The 20,416-nt window shown below is 43.5% G+C and overlaps 1 protein-coding gene across 2 annotated transcripts in view; it reads right to left on the bottom strand.

Annotated features, from left to right (window-relative positions):
• sema3bl (sema domain, immunoglobulin domain (Ig), short basic domain, secreted, (semaphorin) 3bl) overlaps positions 1-20,416 on the bottom strand; it is a 237,679-nt gene that overhangs the window by 112,001 nt on the left and 105,262 nt on the right. For both annotated transcript variants that reach the window (XM_069936651.1, XM_069936650.1), the window contains exon 2: positions 9,198-9,358. In XM_069936651.1, the coding sequence (XP_069792752.1) occupies positions 9,198-9,358 (161 nt within the window). The remainder of the gene's footprint in view (positions 1-9,197; positions 9,359-20,416) is intronic.

The raw sequence follows: 20,416 nt of genomic DNA on the forward strand, positions 1-20,416 counted from the left end.
CATTTAAAGTGAGAGTTTAAAGGAGATGTGCGGGGAAGGTTTTTCCTCACAGAGAGTGGTAGGTGCCTGGAACAAGTGCCAAGAAGAGGTGAAAGCAGACAAGAACCAAGAACCTTACAGCACTGAACAGGTCCTTCAGCTCACATTGTTGTGCTGTTTGTTAACCTATTCCAAAACAATCTAATTCAGTGGTTCTCAACCTTTATCTTTCCACTCACATCTCACTTTATGTAATCCCTATGCTATTGGTGCTCAGTGATAAGGGATAATTCATGGTGGTATGTGAGTGGGAAGGGAAGGTTGAGAATCACTGTTCTAGACCCAATTGTTACTGAAATATTTTGCTTGAGAAAAATTGCCATTGGCCCATTTCCTTTGGAGTTATGAAACTGTGCACATACGAGTCAATGAGGGACAATTAAAACTGTGGTCATCAAACTTTTTCTTTCCACCCACATCTCACTTTAAGCAATCCTTTACTAATCACAGAGCACTTATGCCATAGGGAATACTTAAAGTTGGATGTGAGTGGAAAGAAAAAGGTTGCGAACCTTTGTTCTAATTTTTCCCAACCTCACACCCGTAACCCTTGATTTGCCTATCTAAGAGACTTTGGAATGCCCCCATTGTCTCAGTCTCGACAATGCATTCCAGGCAACCATCATTCTCTGAATAAAATCTTATTTCTGATATCTCCCCTAAATTTTCCTCCACACACAGTTGGCGTAGCGGTTAGCTCAACGCTTTTACAGCGCCAGCGATCGGGACCGGGGGTTTGAATCCTGCGCTGTTTGGAAGGAGTTTGTACATCCTTTCCATGTCTGTGTGGGTTTTCTCGGGGAGGGAGGCTCCTGTTTTAACGGGTGGTGTTATGTTTTATGTCCATAAACTGCATATCTTCCTTTGGTGAGGAGGATTTTCTTCGTTATTGATTCATCACAAAAATAGAGACAACACTGGTAATACTGACACAGCATTGCCCTTTCCTAACTACCTCTTCATTGAGGGGGCAGATTGGAGACAGGCTTACTGGTGTCACATCGAGCTCAGGTCAGGTGAGGCTGGCACAATTCGTTTCCTAAAGGACATTGGTAAATGAGGTAGGTGTTAGGGCAATCAGTAATTTCTAGGGCTTTCATTCTTTAATCAGGCTTTAGTTTTACCATTACAAGTCTTCGAGTCAAGTTTATTGTCATCTGATTGTAAAAATACAACCTGATGAAATAGCGTTCTCCGGTGTTTGGTGCAAAAACATGGAGGCACACAACCAGACATAACACACATATAGACAAATAATACATATTTCTAAAAATAAACAAAATAAATAAATATTGTTTTGTACACATGAGAGTCTCGGATGGTTAGTGGGAGTAGTTCCTTTGGTCGTTCAGCATCTCACTGCCTGTGGGAAGAAGCTGTTCCTCAGCCGGGTGGTGTTGGCTCTGATACTCTTCCCTGACAGAAGCAGCTGAAAGATGCTGTGTGCAGAGTGGAAGGGGTCCTCAATGATTTTGGGTGCCCTCTTCAAACAACGTTCCCATTAGATCACATCGATGGGGTGGGGGGGAAAACTCCAGTGATCCTCTCTGCCACTCTTATGGTCCTGTGGATTGACCTCTGATCCAGTTCTCTGCAACAAGCGTACCACACTGATGCAGCCAGCCAGGACACTCTCATTAGAGCTCTTATAGTAGGTTGACATAATGGTGGCTGGTAGCCTTGCCCACTTCAGTCTTCTCTGTTGCAACTTCCTGACAAGTGAGGAGATGTTGAGTGTCCATGATAGGCCACTAGTTAAGTGAACTCCAAGGAACTTGGTGCTCTCCACTACAGAGCTGTTGATTGTAGTGGAGGGTAATCATTCCTGGTCCTCCTGAAGTCCATGATCATCTTCATCTTGTCCACGTTGAGGCTCAGGTTGTTCCTCTCGCACCATTTCACAAGCTTTTCCATCTCTTCTCTGTAGTGCGACTCCTCGTTGTTGCTGATGAGGCCGACCACTGTCGTGTCACCTGTAAACTTGATGACACTGTTGAAGCTGGATCTGGCGATGCAGTCGTGGGTCAGTAGTGCGAACAGGAGTGGGCTGAGCACACAGCCTGTGTTCAGTGTGATGGTGCTCGACATTCTGCTACTGACCTGGACCGACTTGTCTTTCTGTTAGGAAGTCCAAGATCCAGTTACAGAGAGGGGTGTTGTGTCCTAGCAAGGGCAGCTTCTCCACCAGTCTCTGGGGAATGATCTTATTAAACACTGACCTGAAATCAATGAACTACAGCCTGGCGTATGAGGTGTCATTCTCCAGCTGAGCCAGGATGGAGTGAAGCGACAAAGTCTTTAACATCATCTGTGGAACGGTTTCTTCTATAGACAAATTGAAATGGATCCAGCATCCCTGAGAGGTGTGCTTTGATGCGTTCCATCATCAGATGCATTTCATAATGGTGGAGGCCAGGACTACAGTCATTGAGACCTGTTATTGTCACCCTCTTGGGTACTGGGATGATGGTGGCTTGACCCCTGAGGGAATGATGGACTGCAGCAGTGAGGTGCTGAAGATGTCCATGAAGATCTCCGTCAATTGGTCTGCTCAGTCCCCGACTAGATATGTTGTCTGGTCCCACCACCTTGGGTTGGCTCAGCTGGATAGAGTTCCCCTCACCTCAGCTGTGGCTACATGAGGGGCCTGTTCATGGAGCTTTCTTTGGTAACACCTTGTTCTTCTCTTGTCCATAGAAGGGAGTCTGTCCAGAAGGGAGGCGTCATTGTCTTTAATTCACAAGGTTAACGTGATCTGTTATAGTCTTGATCCCTTGCCACAGGTTTGTTTAATCCCTTGAATTGAATAACCTCAGTTGCTGCCGTAGGAGATAAGGTTATGTCTCCATGGTCCAGACTGTGGGCTTAACCTGAGGGATCCTTTGGATTTGCAGCAACTTACGAAAATGATCAGGGCTGCAGGGAGATGGAGTGATCTTGGGTCACTGCAGGTAGAAAGGCCTATGTCTCCCAGATATAGTGGCATCATCATTGCCCAAAAACTTGTTCAGGGTTGCCACAGGCATGATGGACTGAATGGTCTCCCTCTAGTCATTGCACGTTAAAAGGGGTGAATGTTCCGGAGAGGATTGATTTGGAAAGTGCAGGGGGATTGGGGATTTTTGTGAGGGCATGCAGCCTCCATAGGAAGCAAAGGGCAACGAAAGTTTTGGGCCTGAGTCCTTCATCAAGGTGCGTTCAAAAAGCAGGCAGGCACTTGAGTAAAAAAGTGGGGTGGGGGAAGAGAGGAGAGGAGGGAGGAAGGGCAGGGGGAGGAGTACAGGTGGATATAACAGTGGGGAGGGGCGGACAGATTGTAGTGACGTGAATAGGCTGGAGAAGTATTCTGCTGGAGGCCATGACTCGGCCAGACAGAAATGAGGAGATGCTGTCCTGACTAATGGATGATTCCAGGATCAACGGGCACAAATTTAAACATTTTGTTCAAGGGGTACGAGGAGAAACTCTTTCATTCAAAGGTAATTAGGCCCTGCAATTCATTCCCTATAGGGGTGGTGAAGCAGAATCAGTGTGGGTAACCAAGAGAGAACAATTGAAAGGCTCGGAGCATGGAATCGGGGCATTAATCTATTTGGAGCGGGCAACGAGGCAATGGGTCAAATTTCCCCCGTCTATGGTGCAACAACCCTACACTTGAATTCATTTTGGGAAAATGCGGAGCTACAACTGAACTTCGACCACCCTACCCCTAACCGTCATCCACGGTCCTGCTGAGAACCTAGAACACATTTTTAAGGTTCAGTTAGTTAAATTTGATCATAATATTTCCTCTAAATGTGATAAATGCATTACTGAGGAAGATACTTTGTGTCATATGTTTTGGCTATGTCCTTCTCTCTGTAATTTCTAGCAAGTGATAGTTCACATTTTATCGTTAATTCTAAATTTGACTCCTAGCAGGATCATCGCATCAACGGGAAGCATCCGTGGGCATTGCCTCCCCCAAACGAGATGCTGCGCCTCCTCCATACAGTCGCAGCTATCCCTGCCTGTCAGACCTGTCCCTCCCCCTCCCACGTCTAGGGTGACGCACACTAGTGACTCTCCACCGGCTGCTTCATTGGCATCCATCAAGCGTCAGTAGCTTGATGCAATATAAAGAGCTCCCCTCGTGCCCCATGTCGGAGGGGCGGATGGCCTTAATGACAAGTAGGTTCCTGCCAGCACCCCCCTCGCCCCCCACCGACGACAGGATCCTGCCAGCATACCACCTCCCACCGTCAATAGGTCCATGGTAGCACTCGCCACAACCCCTCGCCCCTGCTAAACGAGCCCCCCGCTCAAAATCGCTAATGCCCCCCTCTAACATACATTCTGATGCTGACCCTGGCTCCTAGCTATTTTTGGAGTGAGAGGGCCAACGGATTTAATACCAACTTCCTCACAATCCCACGCCATGGCTGTGGCTTCCATCATCGCTAGAAGGGCCATCTTGCTGAGATGGAAAGATGCTGGTCCCTCCCAGTCACACTCGATGAGTGTCGGATGTGATAGCATGTCTGTCGCCATGAAAAAATAATCAGGTTGTTCTACTGCAATGGATCTTAACTTTCCTTCTCTTTGGGGTCCTTTTCTCAACTACTTTCAAAATATGTAGATTTTTGTTTCTCATTACTCCATATGGTGGGGTTAGATTCTTAGTTATGGAATATACTAGTTTACTTTTTCCATTTAATAACATGTGCTCAGATGCACCTTGTTTATCGTTACTTGGTCCTTGTAACTCGATATTAACTTACTTTATTTTGTATTTTGAATTTTGCATATATTAAAGTGAAATAAACATTTCAAAAAGAGAAAGAGAACCTTAGGTAAACCACAATCACTTGCCATCTAACTGGGCCAAACAATGAGTTTCTCAACAGCACCTGAAGATTATTTCTGACTGACGTGCCGCTCAAGATTCAGAAGTCATTTTAAGCCAGTTGCCAGATGCAATTGCAATGGCACATCTCCTAAGCAGGTTCTGGCCAATACTTACTCATTACTCAGGATAGCAGAGTGTCGCAGTGAGTGGAGTTGCTGCCTCACAGCCCCAGAAACCCCCATTTACACCTGACCTCTGGTGCTGTCTGTGTGCAGTTTACGCATTTAATCTTATTTTTAAGTTCAATTTAGAGAAACAGTACGGTAAAAGGCCCTTCTGGCCCTTGAGCCTGCAGCATCTAAATATACCCACATGACCAATTAACCTTCTAACCCTGTACGTCTTCGGAATATGGGAAGAAATTTGGGTGACATGGTTAGCGCTATAGCGATCGGGACCGGGCCATCTGTGAGGAGTTTGTACGCTCTCCCCGTGTCTGTGTGGGTTTTCCCTGGGGTGGTCCTGGTTTCCTCCCACCCTTCAAGACATACCAAGGGTTGTAAGTCAATCGGGTGTAATTGGGCGGCATGGGCTCGAGAACCGAAAGGGTCTATTACCGTGCTCTGTGCCTTAAAAAAAAAGTGGGTCACCCAGAGAAAACCTTGTGGTCACGGGGAGAATGTTCAAACTCCTTCTAGACAGCGGCGGATTTAAGCCCGGGACGGTGGCACTGTAGTAGCGCGGCGCTAACCGCTACACTCAAAGAGTCGCCAAAATTTCTGCCCGTGACTTCATGGGTTTCTTCGAAGTGGTCCCACAGCCCAAAGTGTGCGCATTGATAGGTTAGTTGGCTGGTGTGTAGACGAATGGTAGAATGGCAGGGAGAATAAAAAAGGGTGGTGATTAGGGCAGGATTAGGGTTAATGATGCTCGACGATTAACACAGATGATGCTCTGACGGGCTCTTTTCTGTGCTGCAACTTTTATCTGTAACTCCATTACTACAAACAATATTGTTCTTTTGTGTGTTCCGGCATTATAAGCGTGTTTCCATTTACACAAGGACCGCTTTGCATGGCAAAGACTTTGGGATATGCTGAAAGGATGCCTCTCCTCAGAGTTTTTGTTCCAAGAATGAGCAGTAGTTGTGTTCCCTGTGAAGCATGTTTGTTTTAATGTGGAATGATGGGGAAAAATGCTCCTGACAAAGGAGGATTTTATTATTGAGCCAATCTTCTGAGGGTTGACAAAACTAAGTAAATAAGAAAGCCTGCACTTCTGGGAAGAACTTCTGGCAAACAGAATTAAAAAAAAATAAACACCACTAGTTGGGCCACGGGGCATTTTATGTTTGCCCTGTGGAGTCAGGACAAGGGAAGATCATTGCGGATGAGGCAGCTCAGAACACGTAGCCCTGCCTGAGGGATGTGCAGGAGGGATAAGAGGCCTTCCCCTCACAGAGAGAGAGAGCACCAAAAACAGGGCTTGAATGAGAACTGGCCTCCTGCCTGTTGCCCTCTGGCGAGCTGGGCAATTTCTAATTAGAGTCAGCGTTGGCCTGCACTGTTTACAGGGCTTAGTGGAATAACATTTCATGAATTGAGAAACCAAGGCGGTAATAAAGCAAGCACGGTAGCAAGAACAACACAGCACAGCGCAGGCCCTTCACACAGTTGTGCCGACCTATGGAAACCTACTCCACGACAATCCAATCATATCCCACCTCACACCCATGACCCTCTACTTTTCTTACATTGATGTGGCCATCAGCTCCTATTTTACCAGCCTCCACCAACATCCTGTCCCACTCTGGCAAGCTGAGCAGTTTCTAATTAGTGTCAGTGATGGCCTGCACTGTTTACAGGGCTTGGTGGAATGTATTCCTGACACCCACCACTTTCTGTGGAAATAACTGTGACATCTGCCCAAAACGTTCCTCCACTCAACTTAAATATGCACCTTAATCTAATAATTTATTGTTCTGCATTTTCAAGTTAATTATCATCTGATAGGCCTCAGTGCAAGACATGCAGACACGCAGCTAGACGTAACACACATACATACAAATGAAAAATATACATAGATACATATATAAAAATAAATAAATATTGTTCAAGGAATAGTAGAGTATCGAATGGTTAGTGTGAACAGTTCATTCAGTCGTTCTCATTGCCCATGGGAAGAAGCTGTTCCCCAGCTCTGATCCTCCTGTATCTCTTCCCCGACGGGAGCAGCTGAAAGATGGGGTGGAAGAGGTCCTCAATGATTTTGCGCACCTCTTCAGACAACGGTCCTGGTAAATCACGTCAGTGGAGCGGAGGGAGACTGCAGTGATCCTCTCTGGTGCTCTTATAGTCCTGTGGATTGACCTCTGATCCATTTCTCTGCAGCAACTGTACCAAATTTTGATGCAGCCGGTCTGGACACTCTTGCAGAAGGCTGACAGGATGGTGACCAGTAGCCTTGCCCGGCTCAATCTTCTCAGGAAGTACAGTCACTGTTGTGCCTTCCCGACAAGTGAGGAGGTGTTTAGTGTCCAGGATGGGTTACTTCTTAAGTGAACTCCAAGGAACTCGATGCTCTCCACTCTCTCCATTACCAAGATATTAATGTGAAATAGAGGATAGTCATCCCTGGTCCTCCTGAAGTCCACAATCATCTCCTTTGTCTAGTCCATGATGAGACTCAGGTTGCTATTCTCACACCTTTTTACTGGAGCTAATTACCTAGCTATTGCATTGAAAGCTCTATAAGTACAAACCTTGATAAAGGGTTAAGACCTGAAACGTTGACTGACCATGTCTGATCTGCTGAGTTCCTCCAGCAATTCTTTGTTTGCTGAAAGCTCTATAACTCCAGTTCCGCCCAATTTATACCCCCAGTACTTTTCGACCAGTAGGAGGAAACCGGAGCCCCCGGGGAAAACTCACGCAGACACAGGGAGAATGTACAAACTCCTTACAGGCAGTGCAGAGTTTGAACCCCAGTCCTGACCGCTGTCACTGTCCAATTTAGAAGGGGTAACACATCCACCCAAATAATCATAATATCTATAATTTACAGGAATCGGAGTATCGCTGGTGAGGCCAGAATTAATTGCAAACAAAGAAGCTGGTGGAGCTCAGGGGGACAGGTTGCAACTATCAGTCCATGGTTTGAGTCAAGACTCTTTATCGAATCTTGAAGTTCGAGAAGTTCTGCTGAATGGTCCAGCTCCCAGATGAATTTTGAGGAGGACCTTGCAAAGTCAAGTTGTTGGGACCAACTCTATTTGTGACCAAATTTGATCCTCTGCTCAATACTAAATTGTCCTTCCAGTTACATTTATTTTTCAAATCTGCCTTACAATTGAAAGGCTTTCAAGTCCTTTTGATTGACGGATCTGGGTCTGGATACACTCCCTGATTTTCGGTCTTGATATTAGAGTTTATAGAATAATACAGCATAGAAATAGTTCCTCTGGCCCAACTCCTTCCTGATAGACAACTTGTCTAGCTGAGCTAGTCCCATTTGCTTGCATTAGGCTACATCCCTCGAAACCTTCCCAAACTATGAACCTCTTCAAAAGTATCTTAAATGTCATGAAATACCTACGTCTATCACTGTATGTGGCAGTTTTTTTTCCATATACCTACCAAAGGGAAACCTCCACTCTCAGCTTAAATCCATGCCCTCTAGTTTCAGACTCCCCTATCCTGGGAAAAGACTGTGAGAAAAGATCTTATGTACCTCAGGAAGGGATCCCTCAGCCTCCTACTGTCCAAGGGGTAAAAAACCCCAACCTATCCAGCTGCTCCTTTATAAGCCAAATACTCAGTCCTGGTAATGTCATGAATCTTTTCTGTGCTTCTTGTCAAGATTAAAAGTCAGGAATACACAGAGTGGTTGAAATGAGGAAGACTCTCCCCCAATGGCCAAGGACTCAGTGAAATCTGCATTGTCGGAACTCCAATCCCATATGCCCAAGAGCGCATAAACAATGTCAGAAAATGGCACTGTTAGTGTAACCATAGAAGATTACAGCACAGAAACAGGCCATTCAGCCCTTCCAGTCTGTGCGTAATGGTCAGCGCAACATTATTACAGTGCCAGCAATCCGGGTTCGAATCCACTGCTTTCTGTAACGCAAGTTCTTCCTGTTTCCACGTGGATTTCTTCTGGGTGCTCCGGTTTTCTCCCACATTCCAAAGCTATACAGGGTTAGTAGGTTCATTGGCCACTTGGGCATATTCGGGCTCGTGGATTGGAAGGGCCTGTTACCGTGCTGTATTTCTGAATAAATAACATTCTAAAAGATAAATAAATAAAATAGAATGAACGAAAGAGTCACCTCTTTGGCATCAATGATTTTCTGGTCAAGTTGAAGGGAGTACAAGGCGTTCTTTGCTCCAATGAACAGCTGGTCCCGGTACTCATCGAGGAACATTGAACAGAAATCTAGGAAACCGCGGTGTCCGAAGAAGATGACAGATCTATTGGCAGCCAGGAGGTCTGAAAAGCAAACGTTCTGGAGTCAAATATGATGATGTATAAAATTATAGGTTACAAGTCTATACCTGACATTTAAAATTTTTGTCATATTATCTCTACAAATATTTCTCCAATGGTCATTTTCAAAATCAACTCCAAGTCCTTCTACTATTTAAGCCATGATTTATGCAACTCAATTTTAGGCACTTCGTACTGCAATTATTTATACATTTCAGAAATAAAACCTTTCTTCCCTCCATCATGAACCAACATTTCAAATTTCAAGTCTTTAGATAAAAGCAAATGTCTCCCAAAATAATCATACGACATTGATTTAATTTGATAACAACAAAAAAGGGTATGAGTAAGTATTTGATATTTTTCCTTCAATCTTTCAAATGAAACAAAAAAATGACTCAATTCAAAGCAATAATTTATCATCATCTTTATGATCCCAAATTTTTAAGGTTATTATTAACCATAAAAGGTAAACATTTATTCTGACACAAAGGAACATATCTAGACAATTTTCCTTGATTACCAATTTCGTTATTTACCCCCTTCCCAAATTCTATGTCTGCCCAGGTCAAAGGACTATCCAAATCAAACATTTTATTTATAATTTTTAATTGAGCAGCTTTATAATAATTTTAAAAATGCAGAAGTTGCAAACCACCTAACTCATATTTCCATGTTAATTTATGCATAGAAACTCTTGCTAATTTTCCCTTCCATAAAAATTTCCTAACCATTGAAAAGATATAATCTGAGTGTTTCTGATTTGTGTTTTAATTGTGTAATGATCAAAAAGGTCCGTTTTTACATTTAGAACCGTCTTGTGATAGCGTTAGATGTTTTTGGTGTAGGTTAAAAGATTGTTTACAGAATATTTTGAAATTAAAATTTTGTTTAGATCCTGAAATTTTTTAAAATTGGAGATATTAGTGAAATAGGGTTGCTTTATAAATTAGATAAATTTCAAATGGCTGTTTTGAGATTAGTTTAGCAGTGGTGAGGAAATGTATAGCTATTAATTGTCTAAGAGGATGAGCAAATGTAGGTTCTTGGGAAACACTACCTCGGAAGATCTTTCCTGGAACCAACACACCAATGTCATCATGAAGAGTTTGCGGAGGAGCTAGTGGAGTTGTTCAAGTGAACCGGTACGGACTTGAAGGGCCGGCATGGCCTGTTTCCGTGCTGTAAACGGTTATATGGTTATGTGGAAAGGTCAAATGAATCTTGATTTACAAAGATGGCTTTGGGAATTGAGATCGTGTATTCCACTGGAGAAGATAACATAATAAAAGGGATAAATATTTGTGGTGCACTGTTAGCCAGAATCAGACACTCACAAAGATAAAGACTGTACAACAGGCTTTAATCCACAAAGACTTCCACAGAGCCAGGCTGGCTGTAGCTGCAGCAACTCTGAGTGAGGCCTCGGGAGGCTGCCGGAGGCTTATATCCCGAGGGTGATTGACACTCGACTGGGTGGGGCTTGATCCCTTCAGGCCGACTGATTGGCAGCCGGCCAGGTGTTGTCCTGTCCCCTTACACTCCTGCAGGTACAGAGGTTGCCCCCTGCAGTAGGCCAGTGGTGTACCACCACAATATTATAGATTTAAAAGGATTTGGAGCCCATATTTTGTTTGTTTTAATTTGAAAATTTAAGGATGGGGTCTTGTGTGCTGATTCTCCATCTCAGATATTAAATGAATTGTGTTTGTTGTTTTCTTCTTTTTCTTTTTGTTTCTTTTCTTTCATAAAATATTCAAAAAAATGGAGGTTTGTAAAGCAGAGGAAACAATGGTATACAGATGCTTACGTTTGCTCGTTAACTCTTTGTCTTACATGTACGTCAGTGCATCTTGCAAAGGTGCCGAGTTATATTCCAAATCCTTTCAAACAGAATTTACCAGGAGTACAACAGTTGAGAGGAAATACCGCTGAAAAGATCAAGGCATAAAACCAAGGCGTTCAGGACATTTATTGCCTGGCGGTTTTTGCTTTGATAATGCTTCCTGAATCATGACGTGTATGCATCTGTTCCGCAACTCGGCTGTAACACGGTATGGAATCTTGGACCCCTACTACCGCGTTCTAACAAGGTTTTACTGTTGTTCTTTATTTTTACAGATAAAATATTTGACCTGCATATGTATTGTTTGTATGTGTGTTATATCTGGTTATATTTTGCACTGAGGATCGGAGAACGCTGTTACGTCAAGTTGTACTTGTACAATCAGATGACAATAAACTTGACTTAACAAAAACTGTACACAATACTCCAAATTTGGCCTCACTATTGTCTTGTACAACTGTACCAGAACATCCCATAAATCAATAGTTTGACTGATGAAGGCCAATATGCCAAAAGCTCTCTTTACAACCCTATCCACCTGTGACCCCATTTTCAGGGAATTGTATATCCGTATTTCCAGATCCCTCTGTTCTACCACACTTCTCAGTGCCTGACCATTTACCATGAATGTCCTTTCTTGGTTTGTCCTTCCAAAATGCAACACTTCACACTTGTCTGCATTAAATTCCATCTGCCATTTTTCAGCCCATTTTTTCTGCTGGTCTGGAAGCTTTGAAAATTTTAATCACTGTCTATAATGCCTCCAATCTTTGTGTCATCTGCAAGTTTGATCATCCAATTTACCATATTATCATCTAGATCATAGATATAGATGACACTCAATAATAGTCCCAGTACTGATCCCTGAGGCACACCACTAATCACAGGCCTTCAGTCTGAGAAGCCATCATCCACCACCACTCTCTGGCTTCTCCCGTCCAGCCAATGTCAAATCCAGTTTATTACTTCACCATGAATACTGAGCATCTGAACCTTCCTGGCTAACCTCTCATGTGGGACCTTGTCAAAGGCCTTACTAAAGTCCACGTAGACAACATCCTCAGCTTTTCCTTCGTCAACTTTTCTGGTCATCTCCTCAAAAATCTCTATCAGATTGGTTAACCACGGCCCACCACGCACAAAGCCATGTTGACTATCCCTAATCAGTCCATGGCTATCCAAACAATTGTATATCCGATCTCTTAGGACACCTTCCAATAATTTACCTACTACTGAAGTCAGGCTCACCAGCCTATAATTTCCTGGGTTACTTTGGGAACCTTTTTTAAACAACGGAACAATATGAGTTACCCTCCAATCCTCCGGCACCACACTCATGGCGAAGGACATTTTAAATATTTCTGCCAGAGCCCCTGCAATTTCTACACTTGCCTCCAAGGGAATATCTTGTCAGGCCCTGGGTGTTATCCACCCTTATTTGCTTTAAGACAGCAAGCACATCCTCCTCTTTAATCTGTTTATTCGTTCCATGACCTCACTGCTTGTTTTCCTTACTTCTCATGACTCTGTACCAGTTTCCTGAGTGAACACTGGCACAGAAAACATTCACAATTTCCTCCATCTCTTTAGCCTCCATGCAAAGCCAACCACTCTGATCTTCAAGTAGACCTACTTTCTCCATTCCTATCCTTTTACTTTTAATATGCCTGTAGCAACCCTTAGGATTTTCCTTCACTTTGTTGGCCTAAGCAACCTCATGTCTTCTTTTAGCCTTCCTGATTTCTTTCTTGAGGATTTCTTTGCATTTTTTATACTCCTTGAGTACCTCATTTTCTCCATGTTGCCTATACCTGCTGTACACCTCTTTCTTCTTCCGAACCAGATCTCCAATATCCCTCAAAAACCAAGGTTCCCAATGCCTGCTTATTTTGGCTTTAATCCTTTAATATAAACTCTGTACTCTCAAAATTTCACTTTTGAAAGTTTTCCACTTTCATCGTGCATCCTTGCCTGTAAACAACTTATCCCAATTCACACATTCTAGATCCTTCCTTTTTTCCTCTAAATTGGCCTTTCTCCAATTTAGAATCTCAATCCAAAGCTCAGACTGATCCTTCTCCATAATTACCTTGAATCTAATGGCATTATAATTGCTGGATCCAAAATGTTCACCTTCACATACTCTGTCACTTGTTCTGTCTCATTTCCTAATTGGTTATCCCTCTCTCTTGTTGGTACCTCTATATATTGATTTAGAAAACATTCCTGAACACATTTGACAAACTCCAAGCCATCCGGCCCTTTTACAGTATGGGAGTCCCGGTCAGTATGTGAAAAATTAAAATCTCCTACTATCATAACCTTATGTTTTCTGCAGCTGTCTGCTATCTCTACAGATTTTCCCCTTCAATTCTTGTTGATTTTTGGGTGGTCTACAATGAAACCCCATGAGTGTGGTCATTACCTTTCCCATTCCTCAGCTCCATCCATATAGCCTCAGTAGATGAACCCTTTGGTCTGTCTTGCCTGAACACAGCTGTGATATTTTCCCTGACGAGCAATGCCACTCCTCCCCCTTTTATCCCCTTCCCTACCCTGTTCTATCATGTCAAAGGCAACGGAAGTCCAGAACATTGAGCTGCCAGTCCTGCCCCTCCTGCAACCAAGTTTCACTAATGGCCACAATATCACATTTCCAAATGCCCATCCATGCTGTCAGCTCACCTGCCTTCCCTGCAATACTCCTTGCATTGAAATAGATGCAACTGAGAATACTTCCACCACGTATAACTTGTTGACTTTTAATGTTACAATTAATTTTCACATTGGCTCTTCCGTCCTCCACTCCTCTGTCTGCTCTGGCACTTTGGTTCCCATCCCCCTGCAAATCTAGTTTAACACCCCCACCCCACCCCCCCCCGAAGCAGTACAAGCAAATCTTCTCTCAAGGATATTAGTCTTCTTCCACTTCAGATGTAAACCAACCCTTTGGAACTGGTCCCATCTTCCCTTGAAGAGAGCCTAATGATCCAGAAACTTGAAACCCTCCCTCCTGCATTATTCTCCTATTTCTAACCTCACTGGCACGTGGCATGGGTGGAAATCCTGAGATAACAGCTTTGGAGGTCCTGTCCTTCAACCTAGCTCCTAACTTCCTGAACTCTCCTTGCAGGACCTCCTCACCCTTCCTACCCACGTCATTGGTCCCTATATTGTCCACAACATCTGGCTGCTCACCCTTCCTCCTGAGAATGCTGTGAACTCAGTCTGAGATTTCTTGGACCCTGGCACCAGGGAGGCAACATACCATCTGGGATTCTCGATCCCTTCCACAGAACCTCTTCTCTGTCCCCCTAATTATTGAATCTTCTATCATTACAGCTCGCTTTTTCTCCTCCCTTCCCTTCTTAGCCACAGGACCAGACTCTGTGCCAGAGAGCTGATCTCTGTGGCTTGTGCCTGATAGGTTGTCTCCCCTGAACAGTATCCAAAATGGTATACTCGTAATTGAGGTGAATGGTCACAGGGGTGCCTTGCACTGCCTGCCTGTTCCCTTTTCCTCTCCTGACTGTCACCCATCTACCCTCCTCCTGCCCCCGAGGTGTGGATAGTGTCCCTGCACCTCCTGTCTACATCCCCTCTGCCTCTCGAATGATCCGGAGTTCATCCAGCTCCAGCTCCAATTCCTTAACTCAGCTTGTCAGGAGCTGCAGCTGGATGCGCTTCTTACAAGGACCATATGCAAACTTCACAGGGACAGCACCCAACGACAAGACTGAGGCAACATCTCCCGTGCTGGAAGGCAGTGCTTGACTAGCTGTGCCACATGTTGAAGCCAGTGGGTGCGCAGCTCTTGCTTCAAGAAAACAGAAATCTAAACCAGGTATTAAATAAAATCACAAAAAGCAACATACCAAAAAAATCCAGAGCTCTTTCTTCTAAGTAATATAAGAAGTAAAGAACTTGGACTCAATTTGGATGGAGCACAAAAAAAGATTTATTATGATAGCCTTAGCTGTAGCAAAAAAATGTATTATGTCAACCTGGAAATCAGAAGTCAGCCTGAGAATACAGCAATGGTACATAGAAATGAATAAAAAATTTCGAGCAGGGAGATAATTACAAGATTGTGTATTGCATTTCACTGATGCTGGAATAACTGTTGACCATTTCCCATAGGGTGATCTATATTCTTTTCCTCAAAGGCAGATGATCTTAACCTGGCATCCAAGTAAGCAACAGGCCTTGGTTGATGCCTTGTTCCATATCGACTTCTCCAACAGTGCTGCCCCCCTCCCCCTTGCTGTCGAGTTGGCCTGGGGCCTCTGTGCTCCAATGTTTGATTGTGAACTTCAACCTGCAGGCAAGATCCAACCATGAGTCTCACTGCCAGAACAATGTCAGATCGGACTGATGCCATCTAATGACAGGAATATAACGCACGATCTCAGTGCATTTTTGCATTTTGACATGTGAGAGACAGGTGACAACAAAATCCCAAAGTGGGATGAAGTAAAATGATGGAGTTTACCAAATCCTGGCATTCTCTTTTAAGAAATCTTGACCATTCACGAGCAAATATGACAGTAGGATACTATTCTGGAGACCTCAGCGCTGATTCTAGGTTGATGTTCCTGTCCTGTAATCAGCATCACCCTAGAGGGTAGACCATGGTGAGATCTCACTTGGAATACTGAGAGCAATTTTAGTCTCCTCATTGAAGAAAGGATGTGCTGACATTATAGAGGGTTTAGAGCAGTGGTTCTCAACCTTTTTCTTTCCACTCACATCCCACTTTAAGTAATCCTTGTGCCATCGGTGCTCTGTGATTAGTAAGGGATTGCTTAAGGAGGGATGTGGGTGGGAAGGGCAAGTTGAGAATCACTGCTCTTGACCCAATTGTGACTGAAATATTTTGCTTGAGGCAAGTTGTCACTGGCCCATTTCCTTTGGAGTTCTGAAACCGTGCACATAATGAGTCAATGAGGGACGATTAAAACAGTGGTTTTCAAACTTTTTCTTTCCACCCACATCCCACCTTAAGCAATCCCTTACTAATCACAGAGCCCCTATGGCACCACTGGTTTAGAGGAAGTTCACAAAGATGATTCCAGGAATTAAAGGGTTATCGCATGAGGACCGTTTGACAGCTCTTATTGAAATTTAGGAGAATGAGGGGCAATCTCATTGAAACATTTTGAATGTTGAAAGGTTGTTTCCCATGGTGGGAGAGTCTAGGACAAGAGGGCACAACATTAAGAATGAAGGATGTCCATGTAGAACAGAGATGAGGTGGAATTTCTGTAGCCAGAGGCTGGTGAATCTGGGGAATTTGTTGCCACAGGTGGTTGTGGAGGCCAGGTCATTGGGTGTATTTAAGGCAGAGATTGATAGGTTCTTGATTAACCAGGGCATCAAAGGTTATGGGGAGAAGGCCAGGCAGTGGGGCTGAGTAGGAAAATGGATCAGCTCATGATCAAATGGCAGGAAGACTCAATGGGGTGAATAACCTATTTCTGCTCCTATGGTTTAGTATCTAGAATGAGCTGCCAGAGGAAGAGATAGAAGTTGGTACAATTTTGAGATTCAAAAGACATTTGGACAGATTTATGGATAGGAAGGGTTTAGAACCATAGAAGATTACAGTACAGGAACAAGCCCTTCAGCCCTTCTAGTCTGTATGGAACTATTATTCTGTCTCGTCCCACTGACCTACACCCAATCCATAGCCCTCCATACCTCTCCTATCCATGTACCTGTCCCAATTCATCTTAAATTTCAAAACTGAGCTTGCATTCACCACTTCAGCTGGCAGCTTGTTCCACATTCACACCACTCTGTGTGAAGAAGTTCTCCCTCATATTCTCTTTAAATCTTTCCCCTTTCACCCTCAACCAATATCCTCTGGATTGTATCTCACTTTCCCTCAGTGGAAAAAAGCCAGATTTCAGATTTATTGTCAGAGTACATACATTACATCACATATAACCCTGAGATTCCTTTTCCTGCGGGCCAGGCAGAATTACCACTTATTGGTAGTGCAAAAAATAAACTGTTCACAGTATAAACATGTAAACAAACAAAGAACTGTAAACAGATAACAAATGTAAACAAATTGACCTACATTTACTCTGTCCTGCCAATGTTACTCCCCTCCACCCCCTGCTCCTCACCCCTTCGCTGTTATTTCCCTCCAGACCCTGCTCCCCTCCCTGTCACTGTAACTCCCCTCCAGCCCCAGCTCCCCTCCCTGTTGATTTAACTCCCCTCCTGCTCCTGCTCCCCTCCCTGTCACTGTAACACCCCTTCAGACCCTGCTCCCCTCCCTGTTGCTGCTACCCTCTCTAGCCCCTGCACCCCTCCCTGTAAGATATGGGGCAAAGGCAGGCAAGTGGGACTAGCCCAAAATGCTAATTTTGTAAGCATATTCAAGTGTGGCTGTAGCTTTATGGCTCTATGAGAGATGACTCATCTACTCTCCCAGTTAGGCGGAGAAGATACAAAGACACTCTTTAGAGGCGGAGGAGCTATTATTTTTGATGTGTTACAAGCCCAAAGGACCCCAAAACCCAGCAGCAAAAGATATTCACCACGACAAATGGTTACTTAAGCAAAAGCTGTTTTTAATGATCTTTAAACATGAAAACAGAATCAAACTTTAACTTATCTCTATTAACTTAACTAACTCAAATTAACCCCCTTCTTATTCTAAGCGCACGTGTATGATGTGTGTATAAATTTATGAACAGTTTTTTGGTTTACTGTTCAAGCTCACTTCTCATTCTTCCAAGTTCACTGGTTGCAGGCCATTCTTATGCTGTGCACAGAATTTAACATGTATAATGTTCACCGGGCTTTGGTGCTCGAAAGGTAAATGTTTACCGCTCAGGAAGGTTCTTGAGAGGTTTGAAGAGAGAGATTTGTTGTTCCAGAATTTCCACAACTGAAGTACCACAATTAATCACCTCAATGTCTTGCTGATGAAACTTGCCCCATCAGGGTTCTCCAGATGATAACCTTTTTCCTTCAGGCTATCACAGAATTCCTTTTTGTTCCACTTATTCCAAGAGAAACATCAGACAGATAGCACTTCCAGCCATCTGCCGCTCTGGAGCTTTCTGTTTCAATTCCAACAAGCTTCCTGCTTGCTTCAGCTGTGACTGTTCAGTCTTTTTCTCTCTCTCTTCATCTTCCAACTGCTAGAAAGCCCATGTGACTCTCACTTGCAAAACGCCCCCACCTTCTCCAGCAAACAATAGGAGTTAGTCTTTTGCTCCCATCTGTTATCTTAGATAAACAAAACTTCTCATTGGCCTTTGAGTGAGCACTTTGCAGAAAGGTCAGAAGCCTCGTAAAAATGTTCAAAACAGATGACCTGTCTCCAATCGATTCATTTGATGACATCATTTCAATTAGCACCTACTTGTAGAATGTGCATAGCATTCTCCATAGTTTCTTTAAAGTTCACTGAATATGAATTCTCTATTATTTCAAATAAAGTCTGTCTTAAAATGTGTGTATGTATGTAACCTACTCTAATTTTACCAATTATCTCCCAAATATATATTCCATTGCAGATGTCCCCTCCAATGTTTGCCTCTCAGTCAAGATCACTGAACCCTGTGGATTATTGCATTGCTGTTTGCAAGAGCTTGGTCTGCTTAAATGGGTTGTCGCCTTCTCTGCTTTGCTACAGCAATTTCACTGTATGTAACATGGTTTGCACTTGTGAATGCCAAAGAATTTCTGTCTGAACTTTGTGTATTCTTTTCCAAAAAATAAGATGGCCAGATTTCCTCTCAAAACCTGTCAGCACTTCATTTTTGTTTCTTTGCTACACATTGGATAAAAGAAACAGGATAGACAGAAGTAAAAGTTCACAGGAGTTCTCCCTGACTGTGTTTACCGGCAGACCTGGGAAAGGACTTGTGAAAGAGGACTATCCGGTGATTAAATTTTATATTGATTTAATATATTTAATAATTCATTTAATATATGAGATGCAGAATATGTTTGGCAGGTCAGACAGCGGCTGTGGAGAGAGAAACAGGGTTAACATGGCACGGTTGATGTAGCGGTTAGCACAACCCCTTTATAGCGCCAGTGAATAGGACCGGGGTTCGAATCCCACACCGTCTGTAAGGAGTTTGTATGATCTCCCTGTGTCTGTGTGGGTTTTCCCTAGAGGGGTCCAGTTTCCTCCCACCATTCTAAAACGTACCGGGTGGGGGGGGGGGGGTTGTAGATTAATTGGGTGTAAATTTGGCAGTGTGGGCTCATATGGCCTGTTACCATGCTGTAGGTCTGAATATAAATTTTAGTTCATTGACTTTTGAACAGAACTGTTAAGAAGTTGAATGTGCTGCACCACAGGGTAGAAATAATGGTTGTAATGATCTTCAGGCTGGAATGTTGACGCAGATGCTCCCTCTCTCAGGACGAGACAATGAGAACAACTGAGGCTGAAGGGCCTGTAACTGTGCTGTAAAGCGCATTGACTCGACGGGCTGCCACAGAGGTCCATGTCCTGTGGGGCATTTCTAACATTCTCATTTATTTCCAGTTTCCACCAACTGCTGTGTTTTATATCCACAATTTGAGTATTGCCCCTTTTCATCCTCTCCTGCCCTTGTTCTCCTCCTATTTACATTTCTTCCAACAATTAACAAACATTCTCCCTTCTCTCGTAGATGGCAATTATCATTCACTGGCAAACGTTAGTGAGAGTAGATGTCTCAATGGCTAAGGATGATTAAAGCCCTGTTTACTTCAAAACTTTGGATTAATTCCTCCCTCTAGACCCTGCACTGTTTGACTTATTGTAACATTACATCTGCCCGGTGGTTTATATATTTTTTTATTTACCATTATTGTGTTAAATTTTTCAGGCACCAGTAATTAGAAATTCTGCCTGCCAGAAAAAAAGAATCCCATGCTTGTATGTGATGTTGTGTACGTACTCTCACAATAAATTTGAACTGTGAAACTGTTGTCTCAGATGGCTTGGCCTGGTTAGCACATAAAACAAAAGTTTGTAGTGTATTTTGGTATAAAAAATAAATTTAATCCAATCAACCATCAAGTAAACCTGCAAAGAGAATGACTATTAAAGGTAAACGTTCCATTATTGGAACATAATGCTACATTTAGAATGTAACATTCATGAAATTCTTTAACTTTTGTCCGCCACAAGGCCACTTTGTCCAGCACCCCTCCTACAGCACCTGGTGTTCCTACGCGGTCTCCCCTCCAAG

This window comes from Narcine bancroftii, chromosome 5, assembly GCF_036971445.1.
Source record: "Narcine bancroftii isolate sNarBan1 chromosome 5, sNarBan1.hap1, whole genome shotgun sequence".
NCBI lineage: Eukaryota > Metazoa > Chordata > Chondrichthyes > Torpediniformes > Narcinidae > Narcine > Narcine bancroftii.